The 15,237-nt window shown below is 40.6% G+C and overlaps 1 protein-coding gene across 1 annotated transcript in view; it reads left to right on the top strand.

Annotated features, from left to right (window-relative positions):
- LOC309826149 (uncharacterized protein) overlaps positions 1-15,237 on the top strand; it is a gene marked incomplete at both ends in the record, with an annotated part of 50,713 nt that overhangs the window by 14,601 nt on the left and 20,875 nt on the right. Inside the window, 4 exon segments of the mRNA XM_082660114.1 lie at positions 7,450-7,585; positions 11,835-12,293; positions 12,295-12,459; positions 14,079-14,456. Coding sequence (XP_082516240.1) covers positions 7,450-7,585; positions 11,835-12,293; positions 12,295-12,459; positions 14,079-14,456 — 1,138 coding nt within the window.

Raw genomic sequence — 15,237 nt, forward strand, 5'->3', positions numbered from 1 at the left:
AGTTGGGTAAACTGCAAAAAAGCCTATCTTCTCGGGCTTCCCTGGTGGCGCAGTGGTTGAAAGTCTGCCTGCCGATGCAGGGGACGCGGGTTCGTGCCCCGGTCTGGGAGGATCCCACATGCCGCGGAGCGGCTGGGCCCGTGAGCCATGGCCGCTGAGCCTGCGCGTCTGGAGCCTGTGCTCCGCAACGGGAGAGGCCACAGCAGTGAGAGACCCGCGTACCGAGAAAAAAAAAAAAAAAAAAATAAGAACCCAAACAGCATGGTTACAACTGAGATAACTATTAACAAACCATTATGTTCAGAGATGCCTACTAGTTTAGCCCCACTATGGAATGTTGCTACCACCTGGTAGAAGTATGCCTAATTTGTAGGGTGAGTTGTCTGTTTTGTTTTGTTTTGTTTTGTTTTTTGCGGTACGCGGGCCTCTCACTGTTGCGGCCTCTCCCGTTGCGGAGCACAGGCTCCGGACGCGCAGGCTCAGCGGCCATGGCTCACGGGCCCAGCCGCTCCGCGGCACGTGGAATCCTCCCGGACCGGGACACGAACCCGTGTCCCCTGCATCGGCAGGCAGACTCTCAACCACTGCACCACCAGGGAAGCCCGTAGGGTGAGTTTTAAGAGGTGACTGGGGGACCAAAATCCACATGAGAACCCAGCATTGCAGTAGTAATTGACCTTCCTCAAAAACATTGTATGCTCATCGTGCTCTAATCACTCTACCATGAGCTCCTCAAGTACCTGAGCTTGATACTTTCATGCAGTTTAATTCTGGGAAAAAAACCAGACCAGGGAGATGGGGAATTTACTGAGTATATTGTAAGCATTGAATAACATTAATGAACAAATACATTCTCAGAAGGCTAATGTAATTGAGAACAGGTAAGTTACACATTCACAGTACCATTTTAAAAAAAATCATACTGTTTAATTCTTAAAAAGAGGCATCAAGACATAATGAAAGAACAGTCTCAAAGAGTGGGCATCATAGTTTCAAAAAAAAAAGTGATAATGTTATCACATGGCATAGGATTGAATCCTGCCTATTTTCATCTGTGTGGTCTTGTGACCCTCAACTGATCTCACATAAGCCCTTCATTCATCTGTGAGATGCACCTAAACATGTCAACATTGTATATTTGTGGGAGGATCATATGATATACAACCCATATGAAAACCATTATGTAAGCACTATTCAAATAGGACAGATTACCGTTTTGATTTTTAAATTCCCATTTGTCTCTGAAGAAATACCTCCAACTGTAATATTCTGATACCAGTTTATTAGAAATGCATGGTAATGTATATTATTATTGTTCCCAGCTGACTATATGTTTTCATTAAATACAAGCTAACTATATGTTTTAATTAAAATGCCAACTAATTTGGACATAGTTTTAAAAAGACTTTCATTTTCAGAAAATCTTGGCATAGTGATTTTTGATAAACAATTACCTTTGCTGTCACTGTCAATTTTTTATTATTATGAGATTAATATTATTAGGAACACTAATTACTTATGAATAATGTGAACATTATACTTCTGGAAAACATTAGAGTATATTAGACTCTTTGGAGTTACTAGATAAGACTTAAACTCAAAATGAGCCATTAGGAAATTATGTGTTGATTAACACATAAAATGAAAATTCCTTAACCATTGATATAATGAAAATTGCAGCAAAAATTTTAAATAACAACCTGTTGATTGGAATGAAATTCAGGTTTACACACAAAAATCTGATGAGCCTGTTCAAAACTATTGCAATCAACTTCAGATTATTTTTAAAGAAAATTCTGGTCTTCCTTCAGATGTTAATTCCACTTGGGTAGCTTTAACTCTATGTTTATTTATGGACTGAACTGGGACCTTTCTCTTCCAGTAAAAAGGACCAGGATAGAATGAGAAACTATGTCCACCCCAGATTTAGTTAATCTGGCAAACCAGCTCTCTCATACACTAGATGAGTCACCTAAGAGAAAGACCACCATAATTTTTAACCTTCATCTCTAGTAAATGAAGCCAAACACTTCTAGTTTCTGTTATTGCAAAGAGCCATGACGTTGGAAAAAATATTGTTATAAATCTAAGTACTTGCAGCTCTCTAACAGATCTTTCCAGCAACTACAGGGGCTCTTCCCAACCCTCCCTCTTAATTGGCTTGGAGAAACATTTCTCCAGATTGGAGATGAACCTCTTCCAGTCCTAGATGACACCAGAGCCACACTCTGGGTGCTCAGCCCTGCTATTATAAAACAGCCCCTGCCTTGGAGTCCTAAAACAGTTCAAATAGTGGGGATCTCTAATGAACCTCAGGAGGTTCCTGTCTCTGAACCTATCCCCTATTGTTTAAGCCCTTTGAGAGATACACACCCTCTTTTCTTTAGTTCCTGCACCCCACCCATTTATTAGGTTGAGAGTTCTTAGAGAAGTATCATGCTTGAATTTCTTTCTCCCAAAAGGGGGAAATAATCCTAAAATTTGACAGTAGTCATCAAACTAACCAACCAGGTAAATTAAATGACACTTTGACATCTTTTATTTGTTCCATCTGTGACAGTACTAGAGCTGATTCTGGAAACACTGATCATTTGTCCTTATCGAATTAACTACCATTCTCCTTATGGGCAAAATCTCCAACTGATGTTGGCAAAATTCACAGTGCATCTCCCAATCAAGATTCAAATAGATCCTTCAAAACGTCTTCTCAGAATTAATCAATACCCTGTAAGTCAAGAAGTCCTTCAAGGCATAAAGCCCATAATAGAAGATTACAAGGTTCAAGGCCTCATTATCTCTTGCTCTAGCCCCTGTAACAACCTCATTTTACCAGTGAGAAAACCTAAAGGCCAAGGGTGGAGGTTTGTCCAGGACCTTCAAGCAATAAACAACCTTCAAGCGACAAACAAAGTTGTTATCTCTCAACACCCTGTTTTTCCTACCTTCATACTTACTAACATCCATTCCCACCGGAAGTAAATTCTTTACTGTAATTGATCTATGCAGTGCATTCTTTAGTATTCCAGTTGATGAAGCTAGAAACACACATATCTAGAAGACAAGATAAGGACTTTGCTCATATGTTGCTTATATAATAATTGCTTCGGATGAAGTTTTCACTGAAGGCAAACTTTGGAAAACCAAGCAACTGCTGCACTTGATCATTATGTTAGTAATGACGACTACTATGACGACTAGATGGCCTGTTTGTTTTTGACTCCACTAGAGAGCTTACAGCAAAAAGTCGATACGCTTGAGGTTTTAAACCCTCAGCTCACTTCCCAGACAACTGGAGTGCCTCTATTTTATGCATATATATACACGTATATAGCCAGCTATATGTATAAAGCTAGCAATACAGGCTTTTTTTTTTTTTTTTTTTTTACGATACTCGGGCCTCTCACCGCCGCGGCCTCTCCCATTGCGGAGCACAGGCTCCGGATGCGCAGGCTCAGCGGCCATGGCCCACGGGCCCAGCGGCTCCGCGGCATGCGGGATCCTCCCGGGCCTGGGCACGAACCCGCGTCCCCTGCATCGGCAGGCGGACTCCCAACCACTGCGCCACCAGGGAAGCCCAATACAGGCTATTTTAATTCTTTTTTTCAGTTATATATATATATATATATATATATATATATATATATATATATATATTCATATTCTTTCCCATTATAGATTATTACAAGATATTGAATATAGTTTCCTGTACTATACAGTAAATCCTTGTTGCTTAACTATTTTATGTACAGTAGTTTGTATCTGTTTATCACATACTCCTAATTTGCCCCTCCCTCCTCCCTTTCCCCTTTGGTAAACATAAGTTTGTTTTCTATATCTGTGAGTCTGTTTCTGCTTTGTATATAGATTCATTTGTATTACTCACATGTATTATTTTTTAGATTCCACATATAAGTGATATCATATACTTGCCTTTCTCTGTCTGACTGACTTCACTTAGTATGATATTCTCTAGGTCCATCCATGTTGCTGCAAATGGCAATATTTCATTCTTTTTTATGGTTGATTAATATTCCAGCATGTGTGTGTGTGTGTGTGTGTGTGTGTGTGACATCTTCTTAAAGCAATCATCTGTCAGTGGGCTCTTAGGTTGCTTCCATGTCTTGGTTATTATAACTAATGCCGCTATGAACATTGGGGTGCGTGTATCTTTTCAAGTTAGAGTTCTTGTCTTTTCCAGATATGTGCCCAAGAGTGGGATTGCTGGATCATATGGTAACTCTATTTTTAATTTTTTAAGGAACCTCCATACTGTTTCCCATAGTGGCTGCACCAATTTACATTCCCACCAACGGTGTAGGTGGGTTCCATTTTCCCCACACCCTCTCTAACTAAAATAAATATTTTATTTATTTTAGATTCAGGGTCGATAAGACTTAAAATCAGGACCCAGTTTAACTGTGCGGGTTGCAGAGCCTCTTAAGTTAATGTAATGACATGTTTGAAAAAGAACAAGACCCTGAGATTCAGACCAGGGACTTATTAGTAGGCTCAAATGAAGCTGGTAATCTTGAACTCCCGAATTACCCTGAGCTTCTCTAGCCATGAGGCAATCCCTCTTAACCTCTCTGAAGAGACTAGCCATTCCTTGCTCAGTGGCATTTCTTAACCTCATGTGAAGCAATTGCCTTGCAAGAGGATGCCTATTTATGTCAAGACCCACCAAACCAGGCTTTATTGCTACCAGCCTGTTATTAGATTCAAAATCAGCATGCTCCAGGAGAACAAGTGCAAACTCTAACCTTTTAGAAGAGACGTTATTCCTCCCAAGCTTGAGAGATATTGTCGATTTATTTGGGGAAAATCCTGGGGGAATACAGGAATACCTCGGAGATATTGTGGGTTTGATTCCAGACCACTGCAATAAAGTGGAAATCACAGTAAAGGGAGTCTCAAGAATTTTTTGGTTTCCCAGTGTACATAAAATTTATGTTTACACTATTCTGTAGTGTATAAGTGTTCAATAGCATTATGTCTAAAAAAGCTATGTACATGCCTTAATTTAAAAATATTTTAAAAGATATAAAAATATTTTTAATTTTAAAAATTAAAAAATGTATTAAAATTATTTTTTTATTTAAATTTAAGTTAATTTAATTAAAATTTTAATTAAAATTTTAATTAAATTAACAATTTTTTTAATTGATTTATTTGTAGTGAGGTGGATGGACCTAGAGTCTGTCATATAAAGTAAGTCAGAAAGAGAAAAACAAATACTGTATGCTAACACATATATATGGAATCTAAAAAGAAATGGTTCTGAGGAACCTAGGGGCAGAACATGAATGAAGACACAGACGTAGAGAATGGACTTGAGGACGTGGTGGCGGGGGAGGGGGGAAGTGTAAACTAGGACGAAGTGAGAGAGTAGCATTGACATATATACACTACCAAATATTAAATAGACAGCTAGTAGGAAGCAGCTGCATAGCACAGGGAGATCAGCTCTGTACTTTGTGACCACCTAGAGGTGTGGGATAGGGACAATAGGAGGGAGACACAACAGGGAGGAGATATGGAGATATATGTATACATATAGCTGATTCACTCTGTTATACAGCAGAAACTAACAACACTGTAAAGCAATTATACTAGAATAAAGATGTTAAAAATTTTTTTAAATAAAAATTAAAAATATTTTAAAAGATACAAAAAAAAATTTTTAATTAATTAATTTTAAAAAATAAAAATATTTTATTACTAAAAAATGACAACCATCATCTGGGTCTTCAGTGAGTCATGGTAGTAACATCAAAGACCACTGATCACGGGACTTCCCTGGTTTGCGCAGTGGTTAAGAATCTGCCTGCCAATGCAAGGGACATGGGTTTGAGCCCTGGCCTGGGAAGATCCCACATGCCACAGAGCAACTAAGCCCATGCGCCACAACTACTGAGCCTGTGCTCTAGGGCCCTCGAGCCACAACTACTGAACCCCTGTGCCACAACTACTGAAACCCACGTGCTTGGAGCCCATGCTCTGCAACAAAGAGTAGCCCCCGCTCACCGCAACTAGAGAAAGCCCATGCGCAGCAACGAAGACCCAATGCAGCCAAAAATAAATAATAAATAAATAAATTTATTTAAAAAAAAGACCACTGATCACAATCATCACAACAAATATAATAAAGAAAACAACAACATGTACCATATATTCATATGCAGGATTTGGTGTCACATAGTCATGGGTTCAAATATTGAACCAATCCCTAACTAACTATAAGATTTTGAGCAACTTATTTAGCTTCTCCAAATTTCGGTTTCCTCCTCTTCAAGGGGGATTTTGGAGTATTTAGTAAGTTAACACACATAAAGCACCCAGCACAGTTAGCGCATAGCTTAGCACATGGTAGGAGCTTGATAAGATTGAGTTCCCATTCATCTAACATATTTCAGGCCAAAGAGGTTCTGTGAAGGAGTGGAAGAAAGTAAATGTGAATACATGTGTATATACACATTGCATACTTATATGCAACGTGTATACACAATACAATTATTTCTGGGGGTATATATTATATAGATATAAACAAGAAGTAACTTTCTAAAAAGATATATAGATAGATAGATATAGATATAGATATAGATATAAATATAGATATACAATCGTGTTTTCTTCTACAGAGTAAGTGTTTATCTTATCCTTTGTGTTCTGCTGCTATCCTGAGTTTGATCACCAAGTACCAGAAGAGATCTTGATTAGCCTTGGGGGATCGGAGGACCTGGCCACTGGGATAGAGCTTAATAAGCATTGTCTTCAGAGCATTTATGTGAATATGTGTTCTCCATTCCACCCCAGAGACCACTTAACTACAAATCTGTGAAGTTTGGGTGATACATTCCTTTCTCTTTAAAAAAAAAAAGACCCTCCAGGGCAAATGTAATAAAACATCTCCAAGGAGAGAGAAAAAGCCCTTTTTCTCAAATTCACCCCCAACCCCAGGTTTTAAAACTTCCAAAATGACCTCAAATGCAGACACTAGTTGATACCAGAAGAGATTCTTAAAGATTACATCCTCTCCTTCTTCTCCCGATACATCTTTTCCCTCTACTTTTCTCCCCACAAACACACATTCTAGGCAACAAGTGGATATTTTTATCTTTGGTGAACAAACCAACCTCAAACTTGCTCTTCAAACTTGTTAGCACTTTGGGTACTGGAAGCAGGTACTGAAGCATGATTAGCTCCTTCCAAAGCAGAACGCAAGACAAGTATAAGCTAAATGACAGACACAACAAGAGGGAGGGGTAAGTGCAGTCATTCATCTTTTACTTTTCATATTCATGTCCATATTAATCTTACCTTAGAGAGCACCCTAGATCTACGAGCCTATGTAGATGACGAAAGAGTTATTTGGCTTTCAATTTTTTCCCCTTGTACCTCTCAATTCTACCTGTTTTGCCCAAATTCAGCCCCAATCTTGATTCTCCTTAGTGCTCCTTTGATGGGCATCTGGAACCATATTAAGTCCTTGCAACTAGGAATAGAATTAAGCAGACATAAAATTTCTGAAGGAACTTCTATGCCCTTGAACACGGCCCCAATTATTAACAAGTTGTCTGAAAGGGCTGTAATTGGGGCAGACTTTGCATAGCAGATTTTCCAAACAATGCAGAGACCTCTGAAAACTTTCTTCTCTCTTCTGACTGACGACTTGAATTTTGCCATCTGAATCTTAATGTCTTGGCACTTTTGAGTTCTCACCTTACATGGAGAGGGACTCATTCAGTCCCGTCAATCATTTGTACATCCAGATGATAGACAGACCTAGAAGGGCAAGCCTTGAGGGCACTGGGCTCTTGCCCAGTGAGGGGAGGAGGCCTCATGAACTCAGGAAGGATGGCAAGATCACAGAAAACTAGTTTGGCTGAGGTTTTCCTTGTCATTATTGCATTTTTTTTCTTGCATTCCCAACTGCATCTGTTAAACTCAGATTAGGCATAGTTAGTGATAAAATTTAACACTTTCTTGAAGATCTTTCATAAAAGATGAGTTGAGTTATAAATCAGTGCTACCAGATCCCATCAGTCTCTGCCTGTCTTCCACGTGCTAGATTGTTCATTTTACTGCACTGTTATCTCTTCACCATGGCTTTGAAGGCTAGTGTTATTCACAGAGATGCAGCCCCAGCAGGTATAAATCCAACAGAGTCACTGAGCCTCTCAAGCTCTCTTCAGCTCTGTAAAATAGGCTTGGTGTTGATTATATCTACACCACAGGATCATAGGGAGTCCAGATTCAGACCAAACTGAACCTCCCAGAGTTTGCTGCAAGAATGAAGGAGATTTCCTTTCTCAAGGGAAGAAGCACCTGTTTGTGAGCAGAGTTCAGCGATGTAAAGTGCTTCATAAACGCTTAAGATAACTTCCATTTAATGGTCTAGAATAACATTCAGGGCATCCATATGTGAGAATAAAACCCTGGATAAGCTTCTCCTCTTGTTTCAATATGCCCAGCTTCACTTTCTGTTTCTGGGGATGGAAAATTTCATTCTTAAATATGAAAGTTTTCCCTCCTAATGGTAACATTCAAAACAGACTTTCAGTTGACACATCAAGTTCCAGATCGTCAAATTCTGCAACCTCACCCCTGTATACCTCTTACAATCCTATATGGTCCATCAGTGAACTCCTTTTTTCTGTAAGAAAAGCATACTTTAACCTATCACATGAGGAGGAATTGTTTCCAATAAAGGCTCAGTTTCATAAATAATTATTTGAGGTTATTAAAATATTCAGTGCTGGGCTTCCCTGGTGGCGCAGTGGTTGAGAGTCCGCCTGCCGATGCAGGGGACACGGGTTCGTGCCCCGGTCCGGGAAGATCCCGCGTGCCACGGAGCGGCTGGGCCCGTGAGCCATGGCCACTGAGCCTGTGCGTCCGGAGCCTGTGCTCCACAACGGGAGAGGCCACAATGGTGAGAGGCCCGCGTACTGAAAAAAAAAAAAGAAAAAGAATTCAGTGCTGATAGCAATCACAGTACCAATTTATTAAGCAAACATTCTATCTCAGGACCCATGAACCTTTCACACATTGTCTCATGCGATCCTCAAACAACTCTGTTAACTGATCCTCAAACAACTCCGTAGTCACTGTTATCCCTGTTTTGCTAATAGAGAAAGTGAGACTCAGAACAGAGAAATGAGTTTTTCAATATCCCACCACTGGCAAGTGGCAGAGTCAGGATTAGAACCCGGCTTGTCCTGAAGCCTACCCAGAATCATAACCACTACCTTATCCCTTTTCTGCTAACCTGAATAGCTGCCCCAAACAACCTGAACCACACCACGAACCTCAGGTCCCTAACTTGCTAAATGGTGGCCCCTACTCAGAATTGGGTGAGGGCTCCAGCACAGCTGTTTCTGTTTAGCTCTCAGTTTCTCCGTGTGACTCTCCACCTGTGGCAGACCATGCTAAACTTTGCTGTGGGTCCCTTGCTTTTCTTCAAGAGGAAAGAATCCTCTCTTGATTCTCAGAACTCTACATACCTCTCACAAACAGATGCATAACCTCTGAACATAGGATAAATCTTAAAACCACATTGGTAAGATTAGCATTGTGAGAGATCTCCTAAACTGCACAAATGATGGCATGGTGATGGCTAAAATGAGGTTCACACTGTCTCACTATCCAAATTTGAGCATTTTAGCACTGAAAAATCTGTAGTAGGAACTATTGAGAGGGAAGAAGGTGGACCCCAATTCTAAGGGCATCTCTCTGTGCAAGTACCAAGAAGAAAGTGAAGAAGGTCAATGAGACCTTGACTGGCAATGGGTAGATATGGAATGATTTATGAAAAACTGGGGATATTAAAATGAGGTCACACTCCTAAAGAGAGCCAGAAAAATTCAGAGCAAATAGAGAAAGTGTTACTTCCCAAATTGTGAAGTTACTAACTTAGAATGTTTTCTATAATATATGTAAGTTATAGAGGGTCTGTGTACTATGATACAAACACCCACACATATATACATATCCTTGCACATGAGAAGAACAGGCCAAAATATTAAAAGCTTTTATTTCAGGGGCTAGAAGGCCATAATTTCCAGTTTGGAGGGTTTTTGTGTGTCGATGAGGAATTGCACATGATTTTTAGGTTTAGTATTTCACGGTTGTTTGCTGATCAAATTATTTTACAGTTCTCACATATTGCTTTAAAATTCATAAAATAATATTTTGTTTTTGAAAAGTAAATGAAATTTGTGGGATTTACTATATTTTTAAGAGTTAGGTAGAATAGGCTGAAAATATGGCTTAAAAGACAGTTAAGGTAATTTGGTTGATTTCCAAATTGTTTAGGTGAAGACGTGAAGAAGGATCAAGATATATACCAAACGTTTAAGGGTCATTCACCATGAGCCGCCAAGTCCTCTGACCACACTTTTCCTAGAGTCTCCTGCAGGGACAGGACCTCAGCTTCAGAGACCAATGGCAGAGTTCTCTTCTGATTGATGTGGACTGAGATGTAGTGTGGATGTGTGAGGTGGTGATGGGAATTCTTACAGATGTGGATTGAATGGAATCAAGTCCCCGATCTCGAAAGATGCTTCATACATTGAAAATTCTAAGAATTTGGTCGAGGATAGTTTGCAATTTAGGTTTTAAACAATAGCAACAACAAACACTTGTAGAATGCTTACTATGGGCCAGGAATGTCCTAAAGGAGAGTAGAAAGATGACAGATAGATGATAGATAGATAGATATGATAGTTTCTAATAACAAGGTAAGTGCTATTATGATCTCTAATTTTACAGAGTGTCATAGATAGTTCAAGTGACCTGTCCAAGATCACACATCTATTAAGTAGTAAAGCTGGAAACTGAATCCAGGCAGTCCAAATCCAGAGCCCACATTTTTTTTTTTTTTTTTTTTTTTTGGCCGCATTGGGTCTTCGTTGCTGTGCGCAGGCTTTCTCTAGTTGCGGCGAGCAGGGACCACTCATTGCTACGCTGCGCAGGCCTCTCATTGCAATGGCCTCTCCCATTACAGAGCGCGGGCTCCAGGTGCACGGGCCTCAGCAGTTGTGGCTCGTGGGGTCTAGAGCGCAGGCTCAGTAGCTGTGGTGCATGGGCCCAGTTGCTCCACGGCATGTGGGATCTTCCCAGACCAGGGCTCGAGCCAATGTCCCCTGCATTGGCAGGCGGACTCTTAACCACTGTGCCACCAGGGAAGCCCTAGAGTCCTCATTCTTAACGAACAGCTTAGAGAGCTCAGAGTGAACACAAATTTGAGACTGGAACCACGTTAGTATATTCAGATCTAATATTTGACAATTAAGAGCATTTCTATGCACATCTGGCCTAATCCTTTGGATTAAAAACATTCAAAATGTCTGATTGACTGTTTCACAAGTGAAGAGCTGAATACTGTCCATCTGTTGGTTTCTCCATTCCAATACTGAAACTGGAATAATGTCAGATAAATAGTTACTTCAGGGCATGGCGTGATTCCCCTGGGAAACACAAAACTGTTTTCACTGTGGACTTACTATTGTCTGTCACTTTATACACTTTGCTTTATTTTATTCTTAAAACAAATATGTGAAGTAGATAAAGTCACCCTTTTTAAAGATAAGGATATTGAAGCCTAGAGATGTTAACTTCTCATCCAAAGTGACACAGCTACTAAAATGTAGAGGCAGGAGTTAATCACAGGAGTCTGAATCCAAAGTTTAAGTTCATATAAACCATATTATATTATGTTAAAAAGCAAATATTTAGGATATTTGCCTTCTGAGAGAAAGAGAGAGAGAGAATCTTTGCATAGGTTGTAACCTCCTGTAATACTCTGCCCTTCCTCTCGTGCATTTAATGATTTGCAGACATCGCCTGCCCTGTGGAGTATCATTATTATCCCAGGTCTGCGTCTCGTCCTTGTGGTCCGTGGGAAACATGTCCACAAGGCCTGGAACGGCTCGTCAGTGACCATGTTCATCCTCCTGGGATTTGCAGACCATCCAGAACTCCAGGCCCCCCTCTTTGTGACCTTCCTGGGCATCTATCTTGTGACCCTCGCCTGGAAACTGGCCCTCATCTTTCTGATCAGAGGTGACACCCACCTACACTCACCAATGTACTTCTTCCTCAGCAACCTGTCCTTCGTTGACATTTGCTACTCTTCCGCATTGGCTCCCAAAATGCTCACTGACGTCTTCCAGGAGCAGAAGACCACATCATTCTTGGGCTGTGCTGCTCAGTTCTTTTTCTTTGTCAGCATATGTCTAACTGAGTGCTTCCTCCTGATTTCTATGGCGTACAACCGATACGCCACCATTTCCAGCCCCCCTGCTGTACACTGCTGTCATGTCCCAGGGCCTCTGTACACGCATGGTGGTTGGGGCCTATGTCAGTGGCTTCCTGAGCTCCCTGGTCCAAGCCAGCTTCATGTTTCAGCTCCACTTCTGCGGACCCAACATCGTCAAGCATTTCTTCTGTGACCTCCCACCAGTCCTGGCACTTTTTTTTTTTTTTTTTTTCCTCATGTGAGTGAAGCCATCTTTATTTATTTTTTTTCTAACATCTTTATTGGAGTACAGTTGCTTTACAATGGTGTGTTAGTTTCTGCTTTATAACAAAGTGAATCAGTTATACATATACATATGTCCCCATATCTCTTCCCTCTTGTGTCTCCCTCCCTCCCACCCTCCCTATCCCACCCCTCCAGGCGGTCACAAAGCACCGAGCTGATCTCCCTGTGCTATGCGGCTGCTTCCCACTAGCCATCTACCTTACATTTGGTAGTGTATATACGTCCATGCCTCTCTCTCACTTCGTCCCAGCTTACCCTTCCCCCTCCCCGTATCCTCAAGTCCATTCTCTAGTAAGTCTGCATCTTTATTCCTGTCTTGCCCCTAGGTTCTTCTGACCATTTTTTTTCTTTCTTTTTGTTTTTTAGATTCTATATATATGTGTTAGCATAAGGTATTTGTTTTTCTCTTTCTGACTTACTTCACTCTGTATGACAGACTCTAGGTACATCCACCTCACTACAAATAACTCAGTTTCATTCCTTTTTATGGCTGAGTAATATTCCATTGTATATATGTGCCACATCTTCTTTATCCATTCATCTGCTGATGGGCACTTAGGTTGCTTCCATGTCCTGGCTATTGTAAATAGTGCTGCAATGAACATTTTGGGACATGACTCTTTTTGAATTATGATTTTCTCAGGGTATATGCCCAGTAGTGGGATTGCTGGGTCATATGGTAGTTCTATTTTTAGTTTTTTAAGGAACTCCATACTGTTCTCCATAGTGGCTGTATCAATTTACATTCCCACCAACAGTGCAAGAGGGTTCCCTTTGCTCCACACCCTCTCCAGCATTTATTGTTTGTAGATTTTTTGATAATGACCATTCTGACTGGTATGAGATGATATCTCATTGTAGTTTTGATGTGCATTTCTCTAATGATTAGTGATGTTGAGCATCCTTTCATGTGTTTGTTGGCAGTCTGTATATCTTCTTTGGAGAAATGTCTATTTAAGTTTTCTGCCCATTTTTGGATTGGGTTATTTTTTTTGTTTTTGATATTGAGCTGCATGAGTTGCTTGTATGTTTTGGAGATTAATCCTTTGTCAGTTGCTTCATTTGTAAATATTTTCTCCCATTCTGATGGTTGTCTTTTCGTCTTCTTTATGGTTTCCTTTCTGTGCAAAAGCTTTTAAGTTTCATTAGGTCCTATTTGTTTTTTTTGGTTTTATTTCCATTTCTCTAGAAGGTGGGTCAAAAAGGATCTTGCTGTGATGTATGTCATAGAGTGTTCTGTCTATGTTTTCCCCTAAGAGTTTTATAGTGTCTGGCCTTACATTTAGGTCTCTAATCCATTTTGAGTTTATTTTTGTGTATGATGGTAGGGAGTGTTGTAATTTCATTCTTTTACATGTAGTTGTCCAGTTTTCCCAGCACCACTTATTGAAGAGACTGTCTTTTCTCCACTGTATATTCTTTTTTTTTTCCTCTGTATATTCTTGCCTCCTTTATCAAAGGTAAGGCGGCCATATGTGCGTGGGTTTACCTCTGGGCTTTCGATCCTATTCCATTGATCTGTATTTTCTGGTTTTGAGTCCTGGCACTTTCTCGCTCTAACACTTTCTTCCGTCAAGCGGGCAAGTTCCTCGCGGTGGTCACTGCTGGGGACACACCATTCCTCATCCTCGTCAGCTCCTTCAGTTACGTAGTGGCTGCTTTCTTGAAGATCTGCTCCGCGGAAGGTCGAAGGAAAGCCTTCAACACATGCGCCTCGCACCTGACGGCCGTGACTCTGTTGTTTGGGATGGCCCTCTTCACGTACCTGCGACCCAGCTCCAGCTGCTTACTCGGCAGAGACGAGGTGGTATCTGTGTTCTGTTTGCTGGTGATCACCATGCTAAAGCTTCTCATTTACGGTTTGAGGAGCAAAGAGATCAAAGATGCCCTGTGGAAGGTGTTGGAGAAGAAGAAAGTGTTTTCCTAGTTCATGATTGAAAACATATTTCTCCAAACTGCTAGAGACTTAAATGGTCCATGACACCTACCTCCACCTCTGGCTTTAGGTAAATGATGTTTTGTGTGCATTTTGCAAATGGAGACTCCTGCCAGACTCTCTCACCGTTCCTCGTGGTCATCTGTCTCCTGACCCCAACATGGATAGTCAAAAGGAGAAAGAGATTACTTCAGTAAAACAAACAAACAAACAAATTCCCCAAGATAACCTATTCTCACAATTGGTATTACAAGCGCCTTTTATTGGGTACTTACTATGTACCGGGCATAAAAGTTATTTAATTAAATACACATTGAGGTGCTACGATGCACATGGCACTATCCCTAGGTTACAAATGAGGAAGCGAAGTCCCAGCAAACAAAAAACAAAAAACCGACATGCCCAGGGTCATACAGGAAGTAAGGTGCAGAACTCCCATTCGGACCCAGGTCTTCCTGACTCCAGAGCCCATGCTCTACCCAAATGTTGCCTTCCACGTTCAGCAACAAACAGCCCTGAATTTTTACAAGAGTATAGCTCTTATCATTAGAATATGGAAGAATCCAAAAAGATACACTATGTGTAGTTGAGATAAACTGCAAAACAAGATGCCTACTCCATTAAACACTCTCTCTGAGCTATCCCTCTTGGATTCCCATTGTGGCTACTGGAAAATTATTTAAGCAAATACTGAAGGACATTACCCATTGCTGCCATTTCTATGTCACCTACAGAGGGACCTGGAAAATTTGAGTCCAGT

The sequence above is a fragment of the Grampus griseus genome, assembly GCF_964374135.1.
Source record: "Grampus griseus genome assembly, chromosome: 8".
NCBI lineage: Eukaryota > Metazoa > Chordata > Mammalia > Artiodactyla > Delphinidae > Grampus > Grampus griseus.